General features: G+C 62.7%; 2 protein-coding genes across 3 annotated transcripts in view; one reads left to right on the top strand and one right to left on the bottom strand.

Moving 5' to 3' along the window:
• The window catches only part of R3HDM2 (R3H domain containing 2), a 102,736-nt gene extending 96,398 nt beyond the window's left edge, over positions 1 to 6,338 (bottom strand). For both annotated transcript variants that reach the window (XM_074979404.1, XM_074979403.1), the window contains exon 1: positions 6,146 to 6,338. The gene's annotated coding sequence lies outside the window, so the exon portion shown is untranslated. The remainder of the gene's footprint in view (positions 1 to 6,145) is intronic.
• A 13,232-nt stretch (positions 6,339 to 19,570) lies between these two features.
• On the top strand, positions 19,571 to 22,710 carry INHBC (inhibin subunit beta C). Its single transcript, XM_074980050.1, has 2 exons — positions 19,571 to 20,623; positions 21,187 to 22,710. The coding sequence occupies exons 1-2, from the start codon at positions 20,308 to 20,310 to the stop codon at positions 21,903 to 21,905; spliced, it is 1,035 nt and encodes a 344-aa protein (XP_074836151.1). The 5' UTR covers positions 19,571 to 20,307; the 3' UTR covers positions 21,906 to 22,710.
• Positions 22,711 to 23,328: the final 618 nt, after the last annotated feature.

Below are 23,328 nucleotides of genomic sequence, written 5' to 3'. Positions count from 1 at the left end.
GCTGGCCCTTAAAGGAATAAGCCACTCTGGGGACATCTACACTGAAAGGAGGAAACATCCCACAGCTGCAGCTGGCTGGGGTCAACTGACTCAGGCTTGGAGTGCAGGGCTAAAATTGCTGGTTAGACACGCAGGCCTGGGTTGGGGCAATATTAGTACTCGGAGCTGGAGCCCAAGGCAACTGAGCCAGGCCAACCACTGGTGTTTAACTGCTGTCTAGACGTCGCCCGTTACACAGGGTTAGCTCACATCTCTGAAGGCGAAGTAAGACAGGCTCAGGTCAACGTGGTCATACCCAGGGCTGCACCGGTTCAATTAAATCAGGTGAACATCACACTGCTAGCTAAACTGGTGCAACACGTCCGCAGACAAAGCCTGCGTCTCTGCTCACACGGCAACAAAAGATAAATAAATAAAGGTGAGCCCTGTGTGACCAACCCAGAGACAAGGAACCAGGGAGAAGTCAACAGAGCGCCCAGATGACCCCTTGGTGAGGGAAGATGGGTCCCATTCATCTCAGTAACGGATGAACTAAAGATACCCAGAGAAGACGATTTCATTGCCACCACCATTATCTCTTTCATTCCTGGGGTAAGCAAAGCGAGGGAGGTCTCAGAGTCACACCATTTGCTGCAAGCAACACCTCATTTCCGTGCACCCGCCACTGATTTTGTTCCACACTCCAGCAGCCATGCACAAGGTGCACAGCCAGTCCACAGACATACTGTGGCCCCCAAAGAGCCCCATCGAGAGCAGAGATCTGCACAGCCACTTTGTGACCATCTGCACAGCCTGCTAAGCGGCACGTCACCTGGGGAGGAGTGTAACACCCAACCTCACCACATACAGAGGAGATCCTCGACAACACCCCGGTACACGCACACGATTAATAAGAGCGCAGAGCTGCAGAGTAGGTGCAGGGAGAGTAACCCAATTTTATCCGAATTCTCAGAATTTAAAAAAAATATTGTTAATCTTTCTGGTCCTAAATTGGTTTCTCCGCTGCCCTGTTCTACTGCCTGGATTTCCAGTGTCTGGGCAGGGCACTGAGTGGGATGGCAGAGCTGGGCTTGTATTTTTAAGTCATGACCATCTGTGTAGCCTTTGCTTGCTGGGCCAGAGTCAAGAATGTCTTCCTGGGACAATGGACAGAGATGCAGCGGCCAAGCACAACGTGCATCCGATGATCACTCAGAAAGGGGAAAATGGAGAGGCTGTTCCCAAGGGATAACATGGGAATGCTGGAGGGCAAGGTGGGGCGAGGCTGGGGGACACAGGATGCTAGCCATTCATTCCAAACGTCAAACTTCAACGAGATGTTAGGGAACAAAACTTACTAAGCCCCCCAGTGGGTGGACAGCAGTTTACAATGTTATTAAACAGCTCAGCATTTTGTCTCAGTCTTCCTGCAGCAAACGGAGTAGAAGAATCCAACAAAAACGAGGGGACATCTGGCTGATAGGGATAAGGTGATCCACAGTCTACTCAACTTTTGGGCACTTGTTCAGGTCCAGCCCCAGGTCTTGGCTGGGGAGCCAAACAGGGGTACAGCTCTCTTTAGGGACCCAAGCCTAAGGGAAGGAATACTTTCTTTTCTAATAGCCACTTGGGGGCCTCCCTGGAAGGAGATGGGAGATTTCAGTGCAGCTCCTCGAGGGACTGAACTTTACCATCACAGTTCCCGGGTAAACCAGCTGCTGAACTGGCCAAGAGGCTGATCCCCCGGACTCCCACAGTCCCCCTAAATTTGGAATCCTGGGTTACTGGTGCGTGCGACTGCCATTCAAACCTATGCGGGCTTTGCCGGTTCAGTGGCCAGAGTAATTCGGTCTCCAGAGCTGTCAACTTAGCACCTTCCATCAGCATCTAAATTCTCATACATTAAAGAGAGAGTGAGACAGTTAAAAGCTGCCAGAACTTCAGACCCAGATGGGATCAACCTCAGCATTCCAAAGGAGGCGGTGGAAGAGCCAAGGCAATCTTTAGCAAACAAATTTAACAGCTCTTTGAAAAAACAGGCAGTACAGACAGAGCGCTGAGCTGCTGAGAGAGCATCTGCATTGAACAAGGCGTTTAGTTGCATAGGCTGCAAGCCACCAAACTGCTAGCTTTGCTGGGAAGGAGGGTACCGAGGACACTCTCTGCTATGAGTTAATTAAGAATTGCCAACCTGAACTAACGAGGTGAGGCAGGGAGGTTCTGCCATTCACACTTGGTGGAAAGTAGGCAGAAAAAGGAGACTGGCTGGGGGAAGGGGTGGGGTGAATAAAGCAGTGAGGGGTTTTGACTGCTCTAAATGGTTAGAGAAAAACAGGCCCAGAGTCTCAAAAGGAGACTGAAAATGTAAGCTAAAGTCCCAGCTGCGAAGGCAACAGGTGCAACAAGACCACTTCAGCTGGCGTCAGAGACGAGGAGGATTGAACCAAGGCCAGCCCATTGGTGGGATTTCTTTACACAGAGAACAGTTAAAGGCGCACGAAGGCTGGAAGGCCTAAAAGTAGCTCGGCCAGCTGTGTTTTGATTTGCAGGCACGCACGTGTGCGCGTCTGTTTCACTTCTGACAAAGGGGCTGGGGGCAGACACACACCAAAGCTGCTCCCCAGCGCAATGGAAGAGGAGCAGGAAAAGTTACGTTCTCACAAACACAAGAGCAACCTCGGGGATGTTACTAAAGCCTGAACCCTGTAGACTTTATTCAACTCTCCCCCTTGTTTCCCAGGTGCTGCTCCTCTCCCAGGAATGCTAGAATCAGTCTCCCCAGCACAATTAGCTGGGAAATATGCCCCCGGGGGTGGCTGCTCCTTGGATTCCAAGGAAAGATCCTAAAGATTCCACTCATCCAAAGAACGCCTCATCCTCCAGCATCGGCTAAGCCGTGGGGATCCAATGTCTTAAGAGTGTTAGAAGGGTCCTTTGGAGGAAGAAGATAACTCTCAGGGCCATGCACCTTCCATTGCTCCTGCTTCACACCAGGTTCATGCAAAGAGTTGCAACCAGCCACATGCAGACGGAAAGAATGCAGGTGACTGGATAGCTCCCACGGGAAGACACCGCTCCTGTCCCCAACACAGGTGACCCACTCCACCTCCTTGGCAAGGAAAAGGTGAACCACGAAAGAGCCAGCACCAAGCAGTCCAAGAACACTAGGATGAGGGGGGAGAGGATGGGACTGCAAGTTGCTACACCAGTCCATTTTTCACTCCCCTGAGACTCTGCTCTACCAATGTAAGTTTTCAGCTTAGACCAGCCTTTAGACAGAGATGCCCACAAAAACTGGCACACGAGTATAACACAGGGATCACTTCACACCCCCACTTTGAAATGCAGCTACCTCAGGGGCCACACAGGGCACCCATTTAACAGTGCACTGCAATGACACAAGACAGGTTAGGCCAGGAAATGAACACAAATCAAGTCTAATCGGCTACACTGGAATCGGGTCACAATGCAGAGTTGAATGCCTCATTCAGGAAGGTGTGGGAGTTCCACAAAAGTTCTGAAGGCCACAAACTGGCCTTGGCCCTCCATTTCAGAAGTCAGTGACAATGATTTGGGGGCCTTAATTTCTGGGAACCCAACTTGAACTGCCTTACAGGGAACCGAAGATCGGAAAGTCCTGAGCACTCACTCCAAGGAAGCCAAGCCAGTTTGAAGTACCTGTCTCAAGCCAAACAGCCAATAACGCTAATCATTTTTGAAAATCTTGATGGGATTTAAGTTTAACAGGTGCTTCAGCAGCTCCCCAGCACCAGACAGGGGAACGGGTTCAGGACAATTTGGAGGGAAAAGTGCACCTAACAGTCACCAGCTCTGCTGGCTGCAGGTTGCCACATACACTGGCCAGGCCCTAGTTTGCTTGCACACCACAAGGAGAGCCCAGCACAAGGTGGTCTGGCTGCAACTAGGAGCCTGGGTGAACCACAGGTATGCATGTGGTAGGAGACGCATCTTCTCACACAGAACTAGAGGAAAGGAGGCCTCATGCCTGGAGCTCTCCCAAGGCACAGAAGATGTCATAAAGCCACAAGTCAAATATAGACCACAAAGTGCAGACCTAGACACCCCTCCCATAGAAAAGAAGCTACAAAGGATTTTATGTACAAGTTGATGTTTCAACCACAGCTTGAGAGAAGCAAGCTAGAAATTACGAAAGCGTGGGAGGAGGGCAAAAATCAAGTCTAGCCGACTTTGTGAAGAGACTGCAAACATGGCCTGGCCTCCCATTGCCGTAGCCAGCCTGTCTTGGCCCATGATGCTCACTAGAAATCAAGCATAGGCACTCTTTGGACAGCTCACCACAACTGGCTTCCAACAAGAAGTTTCTGCAAGGCTGGAAATCACCAAGACCCACATAAAACAGAGTTGGCTCAGGAGTCTGAGTGCAGATCCCCAAGCTTGATTGTGGTAACCCTATTCCTGAACAGGTAAGTAAGCAGGTCAGAGAGAAGCAACAAAGACAACCAAATGCCGGGAAGACTTCCAGGGAAGACTGGGGACATTCAAGAGAAGACAGGACAGAAGAGGATGAGACAGAGGTTCATAAAATAACTCGGGACGCAGAGGTTCCTAACCTGAACTCCTGGGGACACGTCCAAGGGAGCTGGAAGATGATGGATTTCGAACGAATCAAACAAAAATGTTTACATGCCACATCATTAACCTACCGAACTCACTGCCAAGAGACATCTTCGTCACAGGATTCAAAGGAGGACTCAATATGGATCGTGAAAACACCAAGTTACATGAAACAACTACCAAAAGAGAGAAAAGCCTGCCACAGGGCACAAGGCAATGGCTAACTGACAGCAGTTTGGATGAAACATCCCTTTTGAGCACCTTATTGTGTAACTAAGGGACTTCTTACAACTTCCCCTGAAGCATTCATAGCTGGTCAGACAGAGGACAATGTACTCTATAACAGAGACACTGGCCTGGCCTGCTCTTCAGCCTTATGGCAAACAAACTGAGACCCAGGAAGTTTACAGTGTGTTTTTCAGATGCACTCTTAAAAGCAAAGGCCTTGTTCTGTAACATTGTTACAGGCCCCATCATGCTTTTCTACAGAGCAGCATATTTCCTCCCATTTCCAAGCCCAAACTTCATCTTGCCACAATGTCTGCTGCCACCATCCAGGCCAGAGGTGGCTGCTGGCTGCCTTTTATAAAGCGGTGCATGCAGGCAGTGTGTGAATAATGAGAAACAACAATACCTGTCTCTTACAGAGCCTTTTCATCAGCAGATCTGGTAACACTCGACAATCTCCCTTTGAAATGCAGGGGGCCACAGGCACCCGCCCCCGCATCCCCTGAATACTACCACCAACTCTGGGCCATTTGGGTGCCCTCAGATCCCATGCGGACACATCCCTTTACCTCTGACTGACTGCCAGAGATGCTGGTCACCGAATACCGCTGGCAGGCAGGCTGGCACGTGCAGGTGGCCAGTTACAAGCGCCCAGCCACGCTGACACCACATGAAACTTTCCAAGCCTCCTGCTGGCTCCCGGTTCCTGCGGACATTGCAGGTGGCCAGAGAAGCAAGAGACCAACCGTCAGACGCCCGCCTGGGACGTTCAGCTTCCTGAGGTTCCCCCGTTGTTGTGCAAGATGAGAAACTCCCCCCCGCAGCTTCCCCCGGCTGCCCCACAAGAACCGCAGCAAACAAACAGCAGAGAACCCCAGTGCCTCTTCCAGGCCCTAACAACCCTTGGCACAAAACTGTGAGCGGCAGGCCGCGAGCGAGGCACAGGGGCTGGAATAAAGGGACAGGACTGAGCCAATGCCCAGGCACCTGTGGTCTCACCTGCCCTGTGGCTGGCTGCACCCTGGAAGGGGAGAAGGGGATCTCAGCCCTGGGGAGCCCCAAGATAGGGAAGGGGGCTGGTGTAACTCCTGATCCTCCTTGGGGTCCCCCGCATCGGGTCCCCCCCCGCTTCTCGAGTCCTGGGGGGGCGAGGGCAGGGGGGATTAACCCCCGGCCCCCCCATCTGACCACACAACTTAGGGGGCTGCTAACGCCCCTCCCCCCAGACTGGGACAGGAGCTTAGCCCCTTCCCAATGGGGGCGGGGAATAAGGCCCCCCCCACCCGAGATTCGCCCCCCCCGCAGGCGCGGAAAGTAGGGGGAGGGGAAGAGTCTTACTTACCGGGGGTCCGTCCCCCCTCCCGCTCTGCTCTGCGCGGCCGCCCCCGGGGGAGGGGGGCTCTTCCCAGGGGGCCGGGCCCCTCCTCTGGGGCGAACGAGCGTCGGAGCGAGGGGGCAGGGATCGAGGCGGGGGGCGCAGCACAAGGAGCGCGGGGGGGCCTGGTGCGGCGGGGAGACCGCGGTGGGGGGGCCGGAGCCGGGGCCTGGGCCGGGCGGGGGGGGCTGCGGGGGGGGCCGGGGCCGCGGGGGGGGGGGGCCGGAGCCGGGCGGAGGGGCCGCGAGGGGGGGGGCCGGGGCCGCGGGGGGGGGGGGCCAGAACCGGGCGGAGGGTCCTCGAGGGGGGGGGGCCGGGGCCGCGGGGGGGGGGCCGGGGCGGGCGGAGAAAAGAAAAGAAGAAAAAAACCGAAAAGGAAGAAAAGAAAAAAAAAGAAAGAAAAAAAAAAAGGAAAGAAGCTGCTGGCCCCTCCCCCAGCCGGCGTGCGCGCTGCGTCACCGCGACGTACGGCCTGCGTCACCGCGCCGCGCCGAGACCCAGCCCGCCGGGCGCAGGCCGCGTTGCCAAGGACAACGGCGAGACGCGCCCGCCGCGGCCCCTGTCGGCTCCGCGCCACCTTAAAGGGGCGGGGTCAGAGTCCCGGCCGCAAGAGCCTCCGCCTCCCCTGAGAGGGTGCGACTCCGCCCCCTAGCTTTAGCTCCGCCCCCAGGGCTCCAGCCCCTCCCACTCTGCCCCAACCTCTCTGCTCCACTCCTGCCCCCCCATTTCAACCTCCAGTTCCCACCCCCCACTCTCCAGCCCCCCCACTGTTACATGCTCCAGTGTCAGACCCACACACTCCCCCAGACTCAGCTCCCTGCCCCACAGCGCCCCACAGCCCCCAGCCCTCCACTGTCCCATGCCCGAGCCCCTAACTCCCTGCCCTGTGCCCCACAGCCCCCAGTTCCCTAGCCCCCACTGTCCCCCAGCCCCCTGCCCTGTGCCCCATAACCCCCAGCTCCCCCAACAGCCCCCAGCTCCCTACCCCCACTGCCCCACAGCCCCAGCTCCCCTCCCAATCTGTGCAGCCCAGCTACAGAATGGCAGAGCAATGCAGGTCCCCTTCCCAAGGAGAAACTGATCATGCAGGGCCTGGGTACCTGCTTCGGGGCTGGGATTGGCTCTGTGCTTCTGTGCAGTACCAAGGACAGTGGGGTCCCAGCCTGATACCTGGGCGCGAGCTAACCAGTCCCTCCCAGCCCCACACTGGGCTTTGTCCTGCCCCAGACCCTGGGTGGGGCTGCAATGGTGAATGAAGAACCTGAGGACGCCCTCCACACGGGCATGTTTCTGGATGGCCCAGGTCTGGCCCAGCCAGTTTTGTATCTTCTCTGCCTGGCCACGTGGTCAGGCCTGCCAGGGGCCTTCTCCTGGGGGTCTCTGGGGCCAGAAGCTGCTGGGGCTGGCACTGTGCAGCGCCAGGGAACTGGAAGCTGAGTCTGGCACAAGCCAGTCTCCATGGGGCCACCAGCTCGCCATGGGGCTGCCAGCTTCCTAGGCTGCCAGCCTGCTGTGGCATGTGGGGTGTGAAGAGCCCCCACCAGCCAGCCAGCCCCTATCAGTTCTCAGGCAGAGTCAGCCTAGCCCTCCAGGGCCTGGGACCAGGCTGCTGCTTCCGCAGGCTTCTGCCAGCTGCTCCTGGGCCCTGGGGCTTGCCTATGGAGGGCAGTGCTGGGCACACTGCAGCTTGTCTGCTGGGGGCGGGGAGGGGGCGTAGCAGGGCTGGTTCAAGCTATTGCCAACCGCCGCTTGCCCAGCTTGCGTCCTACACCCAAACAGCACGTGGAGTGGAGCCAACCCAGCTGGGGGGCAAAAGTCCTGCTGAGCCCGCGACCTGCGCAAACAAGCTCCTTCCATCCCATTTATTTGTTTGCTTGGGTGCAACGGGCTCTGATCCGACAGCCAAGACGCCGGAGGGCAGCTGGCAGGGCAGCCCAGGGACACGAGGCGGTGGGTCCGACACTTGTCCCTGGCCCCCGAGAGGGGACCATCAGACTGGTCCCTGCAGAGCCTCCAAGCTCAGCCCCAGGCGTAGATTACAGCAGCCTTGGGGCTGCTCTGTTTTCTGCTCCAGGTGCCTCAATCCCAGAAGGAAGGCTACTCATACTGCACTGCATTGCCTCCATGCTCCTGATCCATCCCCTACTTCAGGTGCAGAGTGGGCCGGGATGAGTCCTGGGGGGTCCTTTCCCCTCTGTTTGCAGACACAAAGAGGAGTCCAAACCCCTTTGCAGAATTACAGTCACTCTGGATTTGAAGGCACAGCAAGTCCTCCTGGCGTGACAGTACTGGGTTTTAAGATGAATGGACAAAATATTGCAGCCGCCGTCCTAGGTTTGCACCAAATCTTGGGCCAAGGGAGGTGTCCATTGAAAGCTGGAGACTCACTGAATCTGTGTATCCTGCTAACATGGTTGGATCGTTTCTATGTGCGGAGTTATAAGTGTTGGCTCTGGGCTGGTACTGGAAATTGTAGTCTCTGGGACACCACACTAGTGGGTGTGACACCTGCCGGGAAAGGGTCCCAGACAAGTGAAGCTGCACTTCACAGCCGAAGGACCTTATCAGATGCCAATCAATCTCTGAGGAATCTGGCGTGAGGTGTCACCCAGCAGACAGGCGATGGTTGATTGCCTCAAAAGAACTTGGACAGGTGACCTGCCCGTGTGACAGGCTCCATCTGGACCATGCGTCCACACAGGGAGAATGGTGGAATTCCCTCCACATGGGCCAGGGGACAAAGGGGCCCTGAGAGCTCCTCCATTTGTCTTCACTCCAGCTCATCACTTCAGGAGCATCTCTGCTGCGAGCCAAGCCCAGGGGGATCGCTGACCCGGCCTAGCAGGGGACGGATTGCAGGGACTTTTGAGCTCGCAGCTGTTCCATCTGCTGCAGCCGGCACCACGCCCTGCATGATCGGTGTGTGTAATAAGATTGCTGTAACGATTTACTCTCACCCTGTTCTTTCTTTCTTCTTTTTATGAATAAACCTTTCAATGTTAACAAGTATCGGAGAGGAAGCCCTGTTAGTCTGTAGCTTCGAGAACAGCAAGAAGTCCTGTGGCATCTTAGAGACTAACAGATGTTTTGGAGCATGAGCTCTGACGAAGCAGGTCTTTGCCCATGAAAGCTCATGCTCCAAAATATCTGTTAGTCTATAAGATGCCACAGGACTTCTTGTTCTTTTCAATGTTGGACTCTAAAGGACGGGCCCAGCATGCTGTCTGGGTAAGATCTCGGGTGTAGATTGTCCTGGGGATGGGGCTCTTTCAGCCTTGCCCAGAAAAATCTCCAATGTCACACCAGGTGAAAGGGGCTGAACGGGCAGCTCCCACTAACAGCCGTTTGGCCAGAGAGCCCTGCAAGGCCGGGGGATGTGGACATTTCTTTACAATTTTTAGAAAGGAGAAAAAAAGTCATGACTCAGTTTTCCTGCTCCCTTTGGGTGGTTGGCCACAGGGATGGAAGGGTTAATTCCTCCTTTAGGGGCAGGGGTGGCAGCTGGTCCAGGCTGGTCTAACTGGAGGGGAATGGGCCCAGGTGCATGGAGACCTGGGCACAAGCTGTTACAGGCCGACCACCAAGGGCCAGAGAACTTGCAGAAGCAGCAGGTGGAAACCAAGGGCCGAGGGGTGAGGAAGGACCGGGGTGAGTTCTCTGCCTACAGCACCCGGGGGAGATGAATGCAGGGCATGGGGAGCAGTGACCCCCCAGCGCAGACTGGAGGGCCCCTGAACGCTGGATTCCAGCAGCTCACCTGCAGGTACTGGGATGCTGCATGGTTCCCACAGGGGTCAAGTCCCTCCCTGGGTCCAGAGCTGGCAGCCAGGGAAACATGGGTTCAAGAGACGAGGGCCCTGTCTCCAGGCAGTGCAGCTGCAGGGCTCAGCTCTGTAAACGCAGGTGACCCACAACCCCTCCTCTGCAGGCTCACGGCCGCTCTGGGCCCCGGACCAGAAAAGCCACTTCTGGGACCCTGGCAACCCCCGGCTCTGCGCTGCAGGCAGCTGACGAGATCCCCATCCCCAGCTGGAGTCAAGAAGCGGCTATGGCTCCGCTGGGGTCTTTGCAAGTGCCATGTCACTGGTCCCGCTGGCTGGGAACGTTCCGCATCGGTGCTGCTTTGGATGGGACGCTTGGGGGATGGGGGGGCTCCTTCCCGACTTTTCTGGGTTCACCATCATCGCCGTGCTGGGCCCTTTGCAGCCCCTTCGCTCCCCCAAATTCCCCTCCCACTTCCCCTCTCCATCCCGATCAGTGCTGGGAATGGGCCCTGCACATTGGTATTTCCCACCGCCTGGACCTCCAAGCTCCTGGCCCTTCCCGGCCACGTACACAGTGCGCACGGACCCCAGCCCTGGCCACTGGCTGCAGTGCCAACACTCTGCAGTTCAGTCCCCCGTCCGGAGCTGCAGCCAGCTGCACCCGTGCCCCCTGGCAGCTGATTGGATTCCACAATGTTTCCCCCTTATCTCGCTGGGGCCAGGGCTGTGTACGGCTGCGGGGGTCAAAGGTTATTCCAGCCAGTCTAAGGGCCTGGCCCATGATGTAATCCTCACGGCTGGGCTGTCGCTTACACCTGTTCACAAGGGGCCTGCCCTGGGCTCTCCATGCTGCAGCTAAGCGGGTGCAAAGTGCCAGAGGGCAGGTGCCCCAGGACTTCCCCATGAAGGAAGTGCTGGCAGCAGAGCATGGAGAAGCGGGAGGCAGAGTGACTGGGCTTGCACCCCAGTGGCCCCAACACAGGACGGAGTTGGCCTGGGCCAGGCCCCTGAACAAGCAAAGCACAAGCCAGTCCTGGTGCACAAAGGGAGCTGCACCTTCGAGTCCCCCACAGACAGCCCACCAAGTGGCCCTGAGCCTGCAGCCGGCAGCACCTTGCTAGCACCCACCACAAGGGGGCCCGGGTGCTTTGTCAGATGCAATGGTACGGCCCCATGGCTATGCCCTGTCCCTGGTACCTGCCCCTTCCAAGGGCACCTGGAGCTGGTTGCAAAGCCCCTGCCAAGGTGCGCCAGGCAGCGGCCAGACGGAAGGCCAGTGCTGCCTGTTGGGGACCCGTGCCATCTGGGGCCCAAGGCTGTGTTTGCACAGAACTGAAGGGATCCTGTGTTTTCATCCCACCCTCCCTGTCTGTGTTTGCTTAACAAATAGCTTCTCCAGCCAGGGGACAATGCTGGGAGGATCTCTCGCTGGGCCACACCAGGCCCCACGGCTGGACCGCAAAGACCCTTGTCCTGCAGCACCATAAGGCCAGGCTGGTGCACTGTGAGCGCTGAGTCTGAGCACTGCTCAGTTATTACTGCAGCAGCTCCTCTAATTCTCCTGTGCTGGGCACTTAAGGGCTCACGGGCTGGGCAGAGGTTGGGAGAGGAAACTGAGGCACAGAGTGGCTCAGTGACTTGACCCGGGTTCTGCAGCAGCTCGGTGGCAGAGAGCTCCTGGGGCAGCGCAGCTGGAATGGCTCAGCTGCAAACAGCTGAGGCAGAGAGGAGTTTTAAGTGAGTGGCCCAGGCTCCCTTTGAAGCCTCTCAGGGTGAGCCCTCCAGGCTGGGTCAGGGTGGGGGCCACCGGCTGGGGGATTCACAGTGTGACCAGTCCCAGCCCCAGGAGGCTGGAGACCATGAAAGCAGTGGACAGGTGGATGGTGCTGGCTGGGCAGACGGGGCAGCTGAGAGTGCCCCCCAGAGGAGTCTGTTGAGCACGGCCGCCCAGCCTCACTCCTCAGCAGGGAATTCTCCAGCCTTGAGCCCATTCTCTGCTGCTCACCAGTTCCGAGCCAGCAGCCAGCATGTGCTCTGCCTCCCCCCACCAGCTGCCTCTGCATTGCCCACAGACCCTGGGATCTGCCACAGGTTTCCGAGCCCCCCACGCCCCCGGGATGCTGGCAGCAAACCTCTGGCCGGGCTCTGAGTTGCTTTGAGAGTCAACAAATCCGGGCACGACAGGAAAAGCGCAGGACCCTAGAAAAACTTACAAAGTCTGCAGCGGGTGGACTGCACGGGACATCCGTAATTGGCTCTGCTGCTCCAGGGTTGGTTTAGTCGCTCACCGAGGGTGTCACAGGAGATGAGATCCGGTGACCGATGCACTCAGTCCAATAAGACTAAGAATCTGTATAAACTTTGTATCAAGTCCTTTGTCTCAGATATCGGGTATAATAGTCCCTGAGAATAATTACGGTGAAGAGAAAGTCTCGGTACCAGACTCGGTCTCTCCCTTTCGGCTTCATCGATCGCCCGGGGGAAAGACTGAGGTGGGACCGGGCGCTGTGGAAGCCCAGCGCCTCCTTTTAAAACAGACTCCAAGGCCCCTCTGTGCAGCTGAATGCGGCAGTGCCCAAAGAAGGAGCCAGGGCTGAGGGACGGGCCTGGCCGAGAGTGCGGGGGGGTTTGCATGTGGATACACCTGGGCTGACTAACGGGTGTAGATTTGCATGTGAGAGGTCATTATAAATCTAAGGTGTCTTGCAGGGGGACCCTGAGGCTCGTCTTGTCAACATCAGAGCACAGGACTGGCAGAATCCCAGCCCCAGCACCCCGCCCCCTCCATCCGCCCTGCCGAACTCACCTGATCAGTGAAGCTGGGGGAGCGGCTAGGTGGTGACCGCAAGGCAGAATGTGCTTGAGTGTAATAGGTCATGTGCATTGACCAGTGAGTGACATCTGTATTACCAATAAAAGTTGGTTTTTGCCTTGTCCTCCTGGCCAAGATCCTGCATCATTCTTTTAAGTTCAACATCCAACTCTTGCATGTGAAGTTAGAAATATGAAGTGTGAGTCCTAGTCATTCTAAATCGTCGTGTTGTGAAAGCCATTAGTGATACCTAAGAAACTTAATGGCCTGGTGCTCAAGACAGTGAACTGTAAATTGTTTTGTTTTCCTTGTAAGCCCAAACTGTGGTTGGTCCCACAAAGGGGCTATGATTTTCTTGGATTTTGAGAAGAAAATGCAAAACATTTGGCAACCGCTATTCTACGTTTGTACCAACTCTTGTGCAAAGAGGCCCAGGAAGGTGTCCATTGAAAGCTGATGATTTGCCGATTTGGTTTTTACTGCTCAGAGGCAGATGTCCCTTTTGTATCTGCCGCTGGAAGGACAGGCTCCGGGCTCGCGTGGGAAACGTTTGTTTCTGGGGGAGCTCAGCAGGAGGCCTGGCGGCCCATTGTAAAGGGACCCTGCTCGGGCAGAGCCGCACGGGACCAAGGGCCTCAGCAGGTGCCAGGCCCCATCTGGGACCGTGGCTGTGAACATGTCCCCAGCAGACAGGCCATGGCTGCTCGCCTGGAGAGGACTTGGACAGGTGACCTGCCCGTGGGACAGGAGCCATGTGGGACGGGGAGAACGATGGAATTCCCTCCACAGGGGCCAGGGGCTAAAGGGGCCCTGAGGCTCCTCCGTTTGCCTGCAGCCCAGCTCAGCCCTTCAGACGGATGGACTCCAGAGACTTCTAAAATAGCAGCCGGCTCCATCCCTGCTGCAACCCGCACCACCAGCTTTGTGATTGATGTATGTAGTTTGATCACTTCAACAATTTGACTCTCAGCTCCATCTTTCTTTTACTAATAAACCTTGAGATGTTCGATTCTGAGGGACGGGCCCAGCGTGCTCCCTTGGGTCAGATCTGAGGCACACATCCAGCTGGGAATGGAGCTGGTCCCTTGGGACTGGAAGAACCTGCGTGACTTTGGTGCGACTGGTTTCCATAAGCTCTCCTCTGGGTGAGGAGGGGGCTGCTTGTGGCACAGGAGAAGCTGGAGCGTGCAAGGGATTGCCTGGTGCAACTTCTTGCTGGCCAGGGTGGTGAACAGATGTGCTGGGTGTGAAGGGTTTGGTGCCATACGTTGGAGGGCCCCCAAGCGCAGGCGGTATGTAGCCCTGTTTTCAGCACTTTGCCCTGATTTGGGCCTCTCAGCAGAGCCCAGAAAACCCTCCAGTATTACAGAGCTGTGATCCTGGCAGCCGATGAATCTTGAATTTGGCATTTTTCTGTTGAGCTGGGGAGAAGGGGACAGAGACTTCCCGTCCTGCGGGGATTCCATTGGCAGGAGAGGGATTGTCTTCAGCTGGCTTTTGAAATGCCCCCCACCCCACTGGCACTGCCCTGATGGTGCCACATGCCCAGGGGCCAGAAGGGGACCCAGGCCCACTGCAGTGCTGGGTTCCTGCCCCAGGACCCCGTATCTGGCTTCTGCTCCTGCTCCGGGGTCGGCAGCCCTCTCCAACTCCCTCCTCTTGGGGAGCAACCGCAGCCCACTCCCCAGCAGCCCCCCTTTCCCTGGCTGGACTTTGGGCCCAAGGCCCCTGGCTTTTTCCTCTGCACCCCTTTGGGGCGGGGTGGATGAATACGCTGGACACCCCCTCACACACGCTGCCGGTGGCCATGCACGCTCACCACTGTGCAACAGCCATGAGGACGCATCAGCAGGGGAGGCCAAGTCCTTAATTGCCCACAAATCCCAGGTGGCGCCGATCTCTGTCCAAACAGCTGCTGTTCCCCACCCCAGCGGCGGCTGCATCTCAGCAGCACCGGAGATGGAATTCCCTTTCCATCCCTCCAGGGCAGGGCAGCCTGGTATTTCGCTCCTCCCCCAGCCCACTGCCTGGGGGCAGCCAGCCCAGCCCTCTTTGCCACCCGTGTCTTTTTAAGCAAAACTCAAATGCCTCTTCCCCGGTGGGAGTCAGTGGACTGGGACCAGGGCACCTGGGTTCTATCACTAGCCTTGGCCAAGTCCTGGCCTTGCCCCGTGCCTCAGTTTCCCCATCCTGGCCAGCCAGGCCACATCGAAATAGACAACAGGAAGCTGGTCCTTGTCGTAGGGTTCCCTCTGGGGGAGAGGCAGCAGCCTCCATACGCCTCCAATCCCAGCATCTCTGCTCTGCTCTGCCCAGCTCCTTCCTAGCCGCCCAAGCGGCCCTTGGCAGGGAGGCCCCTGTGCGCATCCCCAGCCCTCCAGGGAGCTGGTGCGCGCAGCCCAAGGCCAGGAGGCGAGACATATGCCTGGAGTATTTATAGCCCTCGCGTGCGCGGCGCCGAGTGACTCAGACCTGACAGGGCTGCGTTTTGCTTCCCATGCCAGCAGGAGCTCTGAATGAAGCCAAAGGCCATCAGGAGGCGGGGCTGTTCGGGGGGCGTGGGCCGAATCGGGAGCGGCCAGCTCTGGTTCTGGACAGCCCCGTGTGCCAAGGGGTCCCGAGGTGTTTTGCAAACCAGGATGATCCACTGACCACCACTGGGGCTGGGCACGGCAGCTGCTTGCACAGGGTTCCCTCTTCCGGCATGGAGATGCAGCCACCTCTGGGGTGGGGCACGGCGGCTGTTAACAGAGGGGTTGTACCACTCACTGTTGAGATGCAGCCGCCTCCGGGGTGGGGCGCAGCAGCCATTAAAAAGCCGCTGCGTAGGACGTAAAGCAAATTCCCGTCTCCGGCGGTGGGGGTTAGACGCGGTGATTAGAGCTACCCCAGGCCAACAGCTCGCTGGGGTCTCTACTGACCAGCCAATCCCTCTCCTCTGCCCCCGGCACGTCCAAGCCGGCTCCCCCTGGGGCAGTGCGCCCCGTGGGCCGCGCTACGCGTGATGCCCGTTTCCACTGGGGGCTGAGGACCGATTTCCCACGTGCGCGGCTCCCGGGGCCGACGGAGGAGGAGGCAGGAGGCACCTGCTTTCCCAGCCGGCTGGGGGCCCAGCTGGCTGCGGGGAACGACCACCCTCGCCCTGGACTTCGTGCTTGGCTCTGCCAGGGCCTGGAGGCTTCTCGCGGCCTCTGGAGGGTCCTGGAGCCGGCGGGGGTCTCTGAGCAGTGCGGGAATTCCTGGCGGGCGCCGGGCTCCAGGGCCGTGTCTCAAGGCTGTTTCCCACCGGGGCAGCTGGCCTGGCCTGGCCTCCTGTGCACAGGGCCCAGGGGCGGGGGACCCTCCCCAGGCACAGGGTGAGGGGGCTCCGTGTCAGAGCCAAGCAGGTTTGCAGGGCAGCCCAGGCCCCAGGGGCCTGGCAAGGGGGGGCAGTTCTCAGCCCAAATGCCTCCTCCGCTGCCGCCCGCCCCAGGGCTGCTGCTGCCATGTGGGGAGCGGGGGCGCCACGCACGGGCGGGTTCGGGGCAACACCGTGGCTTGCCGGGGGTTTAGCGCTTTCAAAGCCGAGCAGCTTTGCATTGCGGGGCTGGCCTGGCCCAGAGCCTGTCCCTGAACGCCCCCTGGTGTCCGGATGCGACAATGCACCTGTCTGCCTCAGTTTCCCCACAGCCACCTCGGAGCTGGGCCCTGCGGCTGGGACGCTTCCGGGCTTGGGCTTCAGCCCCTCCCTTGTGAGCAGCTCCCCCCAGCTCCTCTGCTTCGCGGTGGGTCTGGGCCATGCACAGCCCCACCCCACACAGGGGCTCCAGCAGGCCCCCAGGGGCAGAGCCAGGGTAGCCCCTAAAGCCCCAGAGGAGGGGGGCAGGGGGAAGCGTGGAGACAAAGCCCAAATCTCTGCCCAGGGCAGGGAAGCAAAACCCCCCAGCCTGGCCCTGCCTCCCCTGCTGGGCCGGTCACCCCCCCCCCACGGCCCCTCCTGGCCCAGCCCACCCCGCAGCACTTCTGCCCCAGGGCCGGCCGGCCGGGCACTGCTGGGACACCCGCGCCAGGCCGCCAGCACTTCCCACCCCAGCCCCAGCCTGGCAGGGTGGGGGAAGAGCTGCCACCCACCCCACAGCCAGGGGGCAGCAGCTCTGGGGGTCCCAGGCGCTGCCATGGGGGTGTTTTGCACCGGGGCACAAGGCTGAAGGTTTCCCCAGCGCTGGGCAGGAGGAGGCCAGGCCGGGCTCGAACCCGCGATCGGCAGGAGCGGCTGCAGCTGGGCCAGTAGCTGAGCCCCGAGGAGCAGAACCGCGCGGGTCGGACCGCTGCCGCCAGAGTCCCCGGCGTTAGGGGCACAATGTGCCTCTTGCTGCCGGGAGACCCCGCCCGGGCGCCGCGGGGCAGGGGGGGACCGGGCAGGGTCCTGCCTGGGAGTGCAGAGCTGGGGCTGCGAAGCAGACGAGGGGCTCAGCCCCCCACACCCGTCGGCGCCCGGCGCAGGGCACAGGGGCAGCAGGGCTTGGCGAGCGGCCTGTGCGCCCTGCGCGGCTCCCAGCCCCCCGGCTGGGCTGGCCTGGCCAGGCCGCCCACCCCACACCGCTGCCGGCCAGCGGGGCTGCGGCTTGGGCCCGGCCTCTCCTGTCCCCGGCGGAGCCCGGCGTGCTCCGGAGAGATGCCGCGGCAGGTCCCCATTGGCGCTCCACCAGCCGTCCCTCCCCGGGCGGCCTCTCCGCTGCGGGGCACCTTGCAGGGCGCGATCCCCCTGCGCTGCTCGGAGCCGCGATGCCGCGGAGATGGGCGCAGCCCTGCACCCAGGGCGCGCCGCAGGCGGACGCCTTCGGACGAGCGACGCAGGGCCGGGCCGGGCCACCCTGCGCAGGGAGCCGCGAGGAGGCGCAGAGGGGCCCCCGCTGGTCCCTGGGCCCGGCTGCCCTGGCGCGGTTTAGCGCCTCCCTGCCCCCCGGGCTTGCAGGACGTGTCCCGAGGGCCGGGCGCTGCAGGGGCAGCTGGGCCCTGCATGGCACCGGCCGGGGCGTGCCAGGCCAGGCTGCGGCCTTTGCTTTCTCGGGCTTATGCAACGCGGTGGGTCTCACAGCGCTGCCGACCCTTGGCCTACATTCGCTGCCCTTTGGCAAGGCTGGGCTGCGTGGCGGGGCCGCCGGAGGCAGCCGGAAAGCCCAAGGCCAGCGGGTCCGCAGGGCTGGGGGGGGGACCCCACCGCACCAGTCAGAGGCGAGGGGAGACGGGGAGAGCGGCCCCGCAGCCAGGGCCGCCTCCAGCCTCAGCCGGGCCCTGCCACGGGATCCGCTCCTGGCTCAGCTGGTAACCGGCCGCCGGGGTCCCAGCCTGGCCCCCAGCGCTCCGGGACCCCCGCCCCATCCTCCTTCCCCGGACAGCGCCGGGCAGAGCCCAGCACCGCCCCGCTGGCTGCCTGAGCCCTGGCGCGTCCCTCTGCCAAGCCAGATGCCCGCCTGGGGCTCCCCGGCCCACAGACCCGGCTGCCGGCGGGAAAGGGCTGTGGGGTTTGGCGGGTGCCCGTGCGCAGCTCATTAGCAGCCCGCCCTGGCATCACCGGCTCCCCGGCAGGAGGCGGTGCCCAGCCCGCGGGGGCTTCACTGTGTCTGGAGACACATCCCCTGGCACGTCTGCAAGCGGCGTCGCCTGCGGTCCAGAGCCCAGCAAAGCACCACGGGGGCGTGCACGTGTGAAAGTGCGGCCATGTGCACACACGTGTGTGCGCGCGCGCGGGCCCCCCTGTGCATGGGGGGTGTGCGCCTGGGTGGGCACGTGTGTGAGCCTGAGTGTGAAAGTGCACAAGTGGGTGTGCGCGCACGAATATGCGGGGCCATGTATGCTTGGGCTTGTGCATCTGTGGGTGTGAGTGCAGTGTGCCTCGGTGTGTGCGTGTGCAAGGGGGTGTCCCTGTGCACGTGGATGTGTGTACGCATGTGTGTGCACATAAGTGGGTTTCTCTGTGTACACGAGTGTGTGCATGTGAACGGGGGTGTGCGTGGGTGTTCATGTGTCCCTTTCCACGTGTGTCCCTTTCGGCGTGTCCCTGTGCACACGGGCGTGTCTGCAGGCACCGGTGCACACGGGCGCGCTGGCATGTCCCCTATGCCCGGGGTGGGCGCGTCCCCGCCTGCACGCGCCGGTTGTGCCCGCGGGCGCTGGCCCAGCGGCGAGACCCCTGGCCCGGGGGCCACCCAGCGCGGCGGCGCCGTGCCAGCCCCGTTGCTCATTGTTGACGTTCCCGGCTATTCCGGGAGCCGGGGCTGCCAGCGGGCCCAGCCGGCCGCAGACTTCGGCCCTTGCCCAGCGGTTGCATCACGCCACGTGGGCGCGTTTTCCCAGACACCCCGCTGACCCCGCCGCCTTCCGCGCTGGCTCCGGCCCCAGCTCCCGAGCCTCTGGGTGCCAGCGCGCCCCTGGCCGCTGGTAATGGGGATCGGCCAGGTCAGTGCCGCGGCCCCTCCGGACGCGCCCAGCACCCCAGGCCCCTGCGCTTGCCGGACCCCGGCGGGGCTGAGCGGCTGGGCGAGGGCAGCAGCAAGGCACCCCAAGGCCTAGCCAGGCCCCGGCCCCGGCCCCGGCCCCGCCAGGGTGGGGGTAAGCCACGGCTGCCCGCCCTTGGCCCCAGCTCCTGGCAGCACCAGGGCCAAGGCCGAGCCGTGAGGGGCCGCGGTGCTGAGCGCAGCTCCCGGCCTGGCACGGCCCGGCCTCAGCGCCCAGAGAGGGCGGGTGACGGCAGCCCCCAGCTCCGCCGAGCAGACGCCCCTGCTCAAATAGGCGCTGGGAGAGAGCAGCCCTGGGGGGGACGTGGCCTGCGCCCCAAATCCCCCCACCCCCACCGCTGCAACGGCCGGCGGGCGGGTCTGGCCAGCGGGCAGCAGCCGGGGCTGGCCCCCAGGCTGCCAGGGCCCGAGGGTGAGAGACCAGCCTGCAAAGGAGCCCGGGGCCCCCCGTGCTCTCTGCCCCCATTGCCCTGGGCCCCCAGCCTTGGTTCCGTGCCAGGCAGAGACCGGCAGCTCCAGCTGGCACCGGCCTATGCCCCCGGGTGGGGCACGAGGTGACGTTTCCCACAGCCGCTGGGTGTCGGTCGCGGGGCGGGGGGAGCTCCGTGGGAACCAGGGCGCTGCAGGCCGGGCGGGGCTGGCAGGAGCCCCCCTGGTGCCCGCGTAGCACAACCCTCGCGCTTCTTGCATCATGCACCTTCCCGGGCCCTTTGGCACCCAGGCCAGCGGAAGGGGGGCGGCAGGACCCCCCAATCCCCGCCCCCCCGGGGGGCCCCAGGAGCTGGCCAATTGCAGCAGGCAGGGGAGCAGGGCCCGCCCCCGTGACTGACAGGTGCCTGGGGCCTGGCCGGGTAGCACCTGCTGCAGGGCTACGAGTCGGGCTCGCTCCGGCCAGCTGCACCCGCCTGAGCCCTGGCAGCCCTGGGGCCGCCCCGCGCATGGCCTGGCAGCGGGGGGCAGCCGGAGTGTGAGGCCGAGTGTCCCCAGCCCTCCCCAGAGCGCCTGGCACAGGCCCTGCCCCCGCCGCCCCAGGCCCCCTCCGGCTCGCTGCTCTGGATGGCGCCCAGCGCCCAGCTCTGCCTCGCCCTGGCCCTGCTGCGCCTCTGCTCGGCGCGGCCGGGCGGGGAGGCCGGTTGCCCCCGCTGTGGGGCGCCGCCCCTGCAGCCGGCCTCCGAGAGGCCCTTCCTGCTGCAGCTGGCCCGGCAGCAGATCCTGGAGAAGCTGCACCTGAGGGAGCGACCCAACATCACCCAGCCGGTGCCCCGGGCGGCCGTGGCCAGCGCCCTGCGGCGCCTGCAGGCGGGCGGAGGCTGGCGGGACGGGGCGGACGCAGAGGAACAGGGCTACGAGATCATCAGCTTCGCCGAGACAGGTGGGGGCCGGGCCGGGCGGGGGGCGGAGGGCTCTGCACCGGCAAAGGGAACCTGGAGCGGGGGAGACCCGGCCGCAGGCGCAGCAGAGAAGAGGGTGAGCGGGGAGGGAAGGAGCGGCCAGTGGTTAGAGCGGGGTGGGGCTGAGCCAGGACTCCTGGGCTCTGTCTCCAGCTCCCCGTGAGTCCCTTTCCCGGGGGTGCAGCGGGGCCCCCAGCCGAGCTGGTCCGTGGAGCTGCGGGCAGGGCCGGGGGGCGGGTCTCCGGGGCAGGGAGCGTTGTGGCTGCTCCAGGGGCCCAGCAGCTGGGGTGGGAGGCAGAGATCCGCGCGCTGAGCGCCGCCCGTCCACGCGGGGGGCGTCCCCCGGGGCTGCAGAGCCAGAAGCGCCCCAGGCCGGGGCCGGAGTCCTCGCTTCTCGCTGGCACTGCCGGGGTCTCCTGCGGGGGGCGCCGGAGCTCCCGGCCTGGCACAGTTGGGTTCCCAGCGGCTCAGAGGCGGTGCCCCCCGGGGCTCCCCGTCTCGGGGCCCTGGGGCGCCCCCACTCACAGCGCCCTTCTCCCCGCAGAGTCCCGCTCGCCCACCAGGACGGGGCTGCTCTTCCGGTTCAGCCAGGCCCCGGGCCGGGCCGTGCACATCCTGCAAGGGCAGCTCTGGCTGTACCTCAGCGGGCCCCGGAGCGGGCTGGCACCGGGCACGCTGCGGCTGTCCCTGGCAGGGGCGCTGCTGGACGAGCGGCGGCTGGAGGCCGGGGCCAGCGGCTGGCACTCCTTCGCCCTCCTGCCGGCCCTGCAGGACTTCTTCCGCCGGCCGGAGCCCACGCTGCGGCTGGAGCTGGAGTGCCGGCGGTGCCAGGCCCTGGGCGAGGCCAGCAGCGCCCACCAGCCCTTCCTGGTGGCCCGGGCTGCGGCGCGGGAGCCGGGGCAGCGGGTGGCCAAGCGCAGCCTGAGCTGCGACCAGGACTCCAGCCTGTGCTGCCGCCAGGACTACTACGTGGGCTTCCGGGAGCTCGGCTGGGAGGACTGGGTCATCAAGCCCGAGGGCTACCAGCTCAACTACTGCGTGGGCCAGTGCCCGCCCCACGTGGCCGGCAGCCCCGGCATGGCCTCGTCCTCCCACACCGCCGTCCTCAGCCTGGTGCGCGCCCACAGCCGGCGGCCCGGCGGCCAGTCCTGCTGTGTGGCCACCCGCCGCCGGCCCCTCTCCATCCTCTACTTCGACCGCCACAGCAACATCGTGAAGACCGACATCCCCGACATGATCGTGGACGCCTGCGGCTGCACCTAGCGGCGGCTGCCCTGGAGACTGAGGGGTCTGCTCAGCCGGCTGGGAGCAGACGGACGCTGGGCTGTGGGCTGCCCCGTGGGCCTGGCGCTGCCCTGGGGCGCTGCCAGGCGGGGGAGTGGGGATGCGGCTGGGTGCCCCCCGGGCGCGCACACACGGGCTGAGCGGGCGGCGTGTCAAGCGGGGGAAAGGCCTCGGGCGCGGGGGGCACCCCCCAGCGAAGGACGGGCCGCTCTCCTCGGGGGCAGGCGGGGGGCCGGAAAGAACCTTTGGCCTCAGCGCTGCCGAGCGGCTTCACCGGGAGCTGCCCGGGGGCCAGGCTGGGTCCCCAGCCCGGCACCGTCCAGGCGGAGCCGCGGGGCGGGCACAGCTGGGAAGGGACCCGCCGGGCCGGGGTCCTGGGAAGGACCAGTTTCCCGTCCCGCACAGCTCGCCACGGCCGTGGCTCCGGCAGGCGGCGGTCAAAGCGCCCGTGGGCAGCGGTGGCGGGGGGGTTCTCAGCCCCGGGCTGGGCGCTGGGCACCGGACCTGCTGGCGGATGCGCGACCTGCCGGGAGCAGCACCCGGCTGGGTTCCGCCGGGCTCGGCCGCCCCTCGGGGCTGGGGGCTTTGCTGCGGCGGCGCTTGGGTTCTCGTGGCTCCGGTGCAGCGGGGCCCGGGGAGGGGGCAGCTGCCTGTGGCTCCTCACCCCGCCCTGCCCAGCGCCCAGCCCGGGTGGCCCCGTCCTCGTGTGGCGCTTCTGCACGGGGACCTTCTTGTGTTCCGGTTGGTTTGTTATTTCCAGCAACGTTGCCAATAAATGGGCGAGAACGCGGAGTAAGATACAGCTGAGTCCGGAACCTCCTGGGGCGCCTCCCTGCCAGCGCCCCGCGCTCCCCAGCCCAGCCGGCGCCCCGCACTGCCAGCGCCCCGCGCTCCCCACCCCCAGCCCCTGCCCCCCGCCCTGCCAGGGCCCCGCACTCCCGACCTGCGGCCCCCGTCAAGCCATTTTGCGCCAAGGGCTTTAGCATCACACCTGTGGCCTGCAGTGAGGGGTTCAGGGCTCTCCCAGGGCAGCTTCCCAGTGACTGCAGCAGCCCCCTGTCCCAGCACGGGGGTCCCCAGCCCTGCCCCCACCTGCAGGCGGACGTGACTCACTCGCAGGGGGACAGACGGGGGATCAGGCGAGAGGGACCCGGCGCAGAACAGACCCCTCAGTGCAGGGATCAGCAGCCGTCGGTACCATCCGTCTTGGGCAGAGGGGTCCCCGAGCCGGGCCCTGGCCCCCCCTTCCTCCCTCTGTAGCCAGCCCAGACTACCCCACCCCCAGCCCAGCTCCCATTCACACCAGCCCGGCCCCTCCTCCGGCTGTGTCCTGTTTCCAGGGGGAGAAAAGGGGTCACCTGGTTGCCAGGGTTACAAATGGCCTGGAGCCCCATTGCCTACA

Source organism: Carettochelys insculpta, chromosome 29 (assembly GCF_033958435.1).
Source record: "Carettochelys insculpta isolate YL-2023 chromosome 29, ASM3395843v1, whole genome shotgun sequence".
Taxonomy (NCBI): Eukaryota; Metazoa; Chordata; order Testudines; family Carettochelyidae; genus Carettochelys; species Carettochelys insculpta.
Note: the sequence above shows the minus strand (reverse complement) of the source record. Positions and strands in the feature narration are given on the sequence as shown.

Excerpts from the sequence above, each read along its gene's own strand:
- INHBC (XM_074980050.1), top strand. The coding sequence starts at position 20,308 with ATGGCGCCCAGCGCCCAGCTCTGCCTCGCCCTGGCCCTGCTGCGCCTC. Across the intron at positions 20,624-21,186 it reads CATCAGCTTCGCCGAGACAG|AGTCCCGCTCGCCCACCAGG; the intron begins GTGGGGGCCGGG and ends TTCTCCCCGCAG.